At 43.3% G+C, this 6,901-nt stretch overlaps 1 protein-coding gene across 1 annotated transcript in view; it reads left to right on the plus strand.

Moving 5' to 3' along the window:
* The window catches only part of Dnah3 (dynein axonemal heavy chain 3), a 167,703-nt gene that overhangs the window by 556 nt on the left and 160,246 nt on the right, over positions 1-6,901 (plus strand). Inside the window, 2 exon segments of the mRNA XM_055627476.1 lie at positions 3,984-4,088; positions 4,620-4,848. Coding sequence (XP_055483451.1) covers positions 3,984-4,088; positions 4,620-4,848 — 334 coding nt within the window.

Here is a 6,901-nt window from a genome sequence, read left to right on the forward strand (position 1 = left end):
AGCTTCTGCCCGTACACGGGCATGCACACCTGCACATACATTGCTAATTAAAAATTATTTTTATATTAAAAACCACCCAGGCATGGAGGTACACACGTATAATGTTAACACTTGGGGTTGGGGGTCGGCGAGGCTGGAAGATTGTTCGTTCCAGGACAATCTGGACTATATAGTCTCAAAACAACAATAAGAACCTTACCAGAAATCAGAGTCCTGGCCCTCACCCTCAAAGGTGTTGATCCAGATTTGGAGTGCCTCGGTGGAGAGCCAAGAGCTCTGGATTTAACTCAGGGTGGAATGATAGCAGATCCATGCAAGCCACTGTGTGTGCTGGTTTCTGCCAGTAGTCTCAGCGAAGCTGAGCAGCCGAGACCATCCTGAGGTACACAGTAGGCTCCACCTTAAAAACAAACAAACCAGCAAACAAACTGCCCCGAAGCAACACCCCTACCCAATCCAGGTGTGAGAATCTTGGATGAAAAAACTAAGATGCCAAGACCTACTGGGCTGTCACTTGAAGTACCCAGAGGAGCATTTAAAGTAGACGCTTTATAAAATTAGATGTTACATATTCCGAGCCTGTGCTCCGAAATAAAAGCTCCCTAACATTTACCAAAGGAGACATGGAGACATTCAGGTTGTTGGCCAACCATTTTGTGCAGCGAGAATGCTGTCATAAGACTCTCCACTCACTCTTATCAGGGATTCTCCTCCAGAGAATTCTTAGAATCAGTCCAGAAACCCCTCTACTCTGTTGCAGAATTGATTACTTCCTGCATGAGCTGACTGTTTGTCATGTTCCTGTGGTCCTGTCCTGCAGGTTTCTCTCTGGATGTCTTTGTCTGTACCCAGGAACTAGCTTAACGAAGAATGTGTTTCCATAGAGGTCCTCATGTTCGGCAAACTTCCCAGTGTTTGCTTTGTTCATTAGCCGGAGGATGGCTTCTTTGTCTGCTTGTAGGATATGTTGTCCCTGGTCTCTGCCCTGAGCTTTCTGAGTTATCTGTCTTCGTGTCTGTCACTAGACTGACCCTTTGTCAGGTTGAAAAGACAGATGTGTAATTCCGTGTGCTCCACACCTCAAAAGCAAAAACAAAAACTATAGGTTCTGGCAATTAAGATGTACAAGTTAAGACACAAGGTTCCTGGTGATGTCACTGAGATGCTTTTTCCTTCTTATGACTTTTTGGCTTCTATTTCACTTTATTTTAGGGCCCGCATTCCCCATGACACGCAGAGATAACCGTTAGAGCTCTGGGCATGAACCGCCCCTCAGTTAATGACACTAATGACAGAGGGTGAGCCTTTCTCTGTAGCTCTGGCAAAAGTATGAAGGAATACTCTGGTCAAATGCTTGGCTCACATGCCATCCTCTAGCTCTAGCCAAATCATGTGGACAGGAGGATGGAGCCATCTGATTGGTCTCCTGTCCAGAGCCAGGGGCTAGGATCAGTCACACCGTGCCACACGGATTGAAATTGGAGTAGAGCAGGCTTTCCAACCAGGACTCTATTTTGCTTGCTTCTGGTGGGAGGATTAACTTTCCAGGTGCTATTGGCACTGGAATCAGGTTTAGCCCATGCTGAGCAGAAACACAATCAGCGAGACCCCTCCCAGATAGCGTTAACATCTTCCTTGATTTCACAAGGTCGGGGCTTATGGTTTTAATGGCTCATTCCTGCTGGTGTTGTAACCTACTCAAGATGTTCTGGTTTGGTGGTGTTTGTTGCTCTTTTAATGAAGTTATTATTTAAAACAGATTTTAAAATCTAGGCCAAAGCAGAGATTTCCACTGATCGCAAATTCTTCTTGCATGCTAAGACACAATGCCGGCAACCCTAACCTATTCATAGATATGTCGCCTTATAGCTGGGACCTTGAAAGAAATAATATTTTCATATCCTTGAATATACCCCTGTAACACTCTTCTTTGGATAGTATTGTATCTTCTTTGGATGGCAAAGCTAATTTCCAGTTGATTCTGGGACTTCCTCCCTCCCCTTTTTATTCCCCACATTGATGCAGGCAGATGTGGCATGGATTTCAGTCAGAAAAGAGGGAATTCTTGGAGATAACTGGTTAGCTCTCAGATCACTGAAGTTGAGGCCAAGAAAAAGCAGCAGCCAATGATTTAGATGAGCACATTACAGCTGGGTATAATGGTTCATGATTGGAACCCCAACACTTCAGAAGTGGAGAGGAGCATTTTGAGTTTGAGGCCAGCCTGGGTTATGAACCCCACCTCAAAAAAAAAGCAATCATTCAACAACAACAACAAAAAAGTTGGTATACCAAGTTCTGTAAGATGAAAACAAGGGCATTGGTTCTCAAGAGCATCAGGCTTGGGGAGGGGCCAAGCAGCCCTACTCTGAATAAGTACCCATTGGCCAACCAGTGGCAGCAGCCTTTGGAGAAACACTGAATTAGGCTGTGAGATCAGTGAATTCATTTCACATTTTCAAATTTTCACACTTAAAGTACATCTATTATCATAATTTTTCCTGTTCGCGTTTAATTGTGGGGCCCATGACCTTTCTAACTTGCCATGCAAGGTGTTCTTGCCATCCCTGACATTTCTAGGGTGAAGAATGATGCACATTTAAAAGCCACTGCCCTAGAAGCCAGGTCTGCCTCTTATGTGTCTGGGCCATGGTACCCACCATTCTGGGTCTTGATGTGATCAGCTAGAATGGGCTACCAAAAAAAGTTCTTGAAGGTTGTGCATGCCTTGCATACAATCATTTGGAGTTTGGGTAGACAATGTTTCTTACTCAATGATACGGGAGCTCCAGGGAGTTGATGGAGATTAGAGGTTATCAGTCAGGGGTGATAGTTTAGGCTTGGTGATTCGTGGCTAATAGGGGTCCAATCTCTTCTTCCACCCCAGCCCGCACCAGCAATCTTGCAGACCCGAATAAACAAGGTCTCTCTATCACAATGTCTCATCTTACCCCAGAGCTAGACCAAACTCACATTCTAGGACTAAAGTCAGAACCCACACTGGCCTTTTGAAAGTCCTTCAAATCATCTTGAAAATGAAGAACAACAAACCTCTCTGCCCCCACCCCCACCCCTGCCATCAGTGCGGCAGTTTCTCCCCAGGAATGGAACAGACTGAAGTGTCTATCACAGCCTTGGATGAGATGCTTGTCTTGCATTAAGGGGTTGAGTCTTCAGGCAAACACCTCAAACACTGTTCTACAACCTACCGCACGTGAGAACTGAGAGTAACTGTGGGAGATGGAAGTTCACACCCATCTGGAGCTCGCAGTGAACTCGCTGTTGAAAGGGTGACTTTCACATCCTTGTTTTTCACGGGAATCGCAGTTGCTTACATGCTTGTTAAACATACGTAAGATGCCAAGCCATTGCTTGGGTATGTTTTTTAATCAAAAACTTTGTATATGTGAAATTTGCAAGAGTGAACTTTTAAAAAGCTCTCCGCTTTGGGGGCCTGATAAGATGACTTAGCAGGTAAAGGAACTTGTCCTGCAAGCCTGGCAATGTGGGTTCAATCCCAAAATCCACATAGAGGTGGAAGGAGAGAGTCAATGCCACAAAATTGTCCACTGATTTACAACACAGGACATGTGGCACACACACTCACAGACAAACCATGCACACACACACACACACACACAGAGACACACACACCATACTCAGTAATACCAATAATAAATGAATGAAAATTAAAAGAAGTTCACTTTTAATCCTACCCAGGGTTGGGTAGGAGGCATACTCAAAACTTAGAATTTTGCTGTGGGGTAGGAAGATAAACAGACTGTAGAGAAAAAGCCCCAGACGAGGTGTTGGACAAGAGACAGACTAGTGATTTAAATGGAAACATTCATGAATAATGGAAGCAGGGGCCTTCAAATTACTGTGTGCATAAAACAAGTGGGAACCTCTGTGGTTTTTACTCTCTCCAGAGGTCCAGAAACCTCCTAATTCCTCAAGAGTACCTTTGTTTCCATTCCCCACAGATTGACAAAAGAGACCCCATACATCACATGAGCCACCCCCAGGGACGGCCAGAGCTGCCACCTCTGCCTGTGTCTGCAAATGAGGAGCCATCTGAACTCTACCAGGTTAGTACCCGGGGCTGCCAGCTCTTCCACTCAGGAGAAGATCTGAGAAACATACCTCTTCTGTGGAGGTATTTGTCGGGTTCCAGTGAGTTCACACAGTCTTGGGAAGTGGGATTAATAGCTCTCACCATTTTGTCATCAGAAGACACTACAGCAGCAGGAGATAAAGAGGTTTGTGTTTGAAAGAAGGTGTGTTTGCATCCAACTTTGCCACTTACCCACTATGTTACAGAAACTCCATTTCAGCATCTCCACTTGTAAAATGAGAGTAGTTACATGTCTTTAACCATGTCCATAAAGAATAAAAAAAGCATACTGTCACCTAACTCTTGGTTGTTGAATGTCCGCTGTTTTCTTTGGCTTCAGAAATCTTCCACTGGGCTGGGAAGTAGCCATGCACAAAGCACTTCCCTGGGCTGTTTGGAAGGTAGAAACAGCATACAGCATTTGAAACTCCATCTTGGTGGGGGCAGAGCCCACACTCAAACAGACGTCTCTGACTATGTCTCCTTTACATTATTCCCCTCACAGACCATCATGTCACACAGTTTCTATCCCCCCCTGATGCAACACACATCCTGGACCCTGGCCGTGCCCTTCAAAGAACAGGACCAACATCGTGGACCCAGCGACTCCATTGGCAACAACTATTCCTTGACGGCCCAGGACTTGAAGCTGAAAGACCTGCCGAAATTCTACCAACCACCTAACATCAACAGCTCTAAAAACAAGAGCAGTCAAGGGCCATCATTAGGTACTTGTGACGATATACTCTTTGTGTGTGTGTGTGTGTGTGTGTGTGTGTGTGTGTGTACGCAGAATAGGGCTGTGAAGTGAAATTCTACTCCTAGGTTTTCATCCTGACTCTGCCCTTGGCTGAACCTAATCTTGAATAGCTTCTTAGAGCCTCACTTTCTCCACTATGAAGTTATAATTGTCGTAGTGGCTAAAGCTTGTGCATCATTTGCAAACATCAGCACTGTTTAATGTGCTTAAACTACTTATGGCTACATCACAGATTAACCTGAAATGTCATGACTTCAAGAAAATTCTATTTCTCATTGCCTCTGTTTCTACATGTCAGACCTCTGTAATTGGTTTATTTGGGTAGTTCAAGCTCAAGACCTCTCACAATCATGCAGTCAAGGTGACAATCAAGACTGTAGCCATCCAAATACACAGGGAAGGATCCTCTTCTAGGCTCATGCACACTCTTGAGTTCTTGTTGACCATTGGTCATCATTATCAGTGCCTTGCCATGTGGCCCCTGCATAGGGTAGCTTAAACCTTAGCTTCTCACTTCCATGGGAATCAGTAAGAGAGGGAGCAAGGCAGAGCTAGCACATCAAAAAACCACAGGAAATTTTTGAAAATTAACCTTAGAACTGATGACTTTTTATCATAGTCTGTTAAAAATGAATCACTATGTCCAGCTCATGTCAAAGTCATATCAGGGAGTAGGGATCATGGGAGGCATGCATTTTGGAAACTGTTTACCACACTGTCTTCCAGACATAAATGTACTTCATCCCACCAAATAAACATGTATTTGCTTACGGAAATCTTTTGTAACTTTTGTTAAATATACTTTGGAGTCACTCAGTCTGCTTTCTGTCTCAAATCCTTTCATATTTTTTATTTTCCCCTCCCTTCTGTGTTATAAGTGAAACCCTCAGCTGTTATCTTCCAACTCACTAATTTTATCTTCAACTCTGCTCAATATTGAGTTCATCATGTCTAAAAAGTGCTGTTGTTTTTGTTTGTTCGGTATTTGTGCATTGTTGGTATAATGTTCTTTTGGAATAATATTGAGCAATGGAATATTGCTCAATGCCACAATATTGAGCAATGGAAAGGAAGCAGGAAGAGAGGGAGGAGCCAGAGGACAGGAAGCTGAGAGGAGGAGAGAAGGGCAGGAGAGAGCTAGGAGAGCAACGCTGGAAGAGAGGTCTTGGAATGACGTGGAGAATGAACCGGACCTAAAATTTCACTAAAATCAAGTATAATGGGTGAAATCTGAATGTTAGGAAACTATGAGGGCTTGGAGGTTTAGGATGGAGTTATCTATTGCCCAGCATTGTGATCTAGGTTAATTAAATAAATCCCAATCTCTGTGCGGTGATTTGGGTATACAGCTGTTTAGGATTAACCACAGCTTTACCGGAAGATATATCAAGAGTAAATATTAATCACCACCTACAACAATGCATGTCCTAGTCTTATTTTTGTTTCTGTGTTAAAGCACCCTGAGCAAGAGAACATAGAGAAGGAAAAGAAATATTTGGCCTATAACTCCAGATTACCGCCCATAGTGATTGGGAAGTCAAGGCAGGAACTAACAGCATCACATTTCCAGTCAAAGAGAGAATAAATATGAATCTTTGCGTGATGCACACTCGGCTTGCTTGCTCTACTCTTATACAGGTCAGGACACAGGTGGTCCACCTCCAGGGCTGGTCTTCCCACCCCACTTAACAATCAAGACAATCCCCACAGACAAGTCCATAAGCCAACCTCCCCAGTGATTCTAGGGAGTGTCAAATTGATAGATAAAACTAACCAGCAGAGATGGCAACATCTTTCCATTTTTAGAGTTCTAATGGGTTTTGTTGTGATTTTCCTTAATTTTTCATTCTGTTTTTATGTTCTTAGCCCTGTGAATATCATTTGGAGGATTCCTTGAAATAGTCTTTATCAGCGTTGCTTGTTGATCAAATATACATGCATATATCTAGGATGTTATCTTTGCACACTCATGTTTAAAGGTATATATATATATATATATATATATATATATATATATATATATATAT

The sequence above is a fragment of the Psammomys obesus genome, unplaced genomic scaffold, assembly GCF_907164565.1.
Source record: "Psammomys obesus unplaced genomic scaffold, mPsaObe1.curated_primary_1811, whole genome shotgun sequence".
NCBI lineage: Eukaryota > Metazoa > Chordata > Mammalia > Rodentia > Muridae > Psammomys > Psammomys obesus.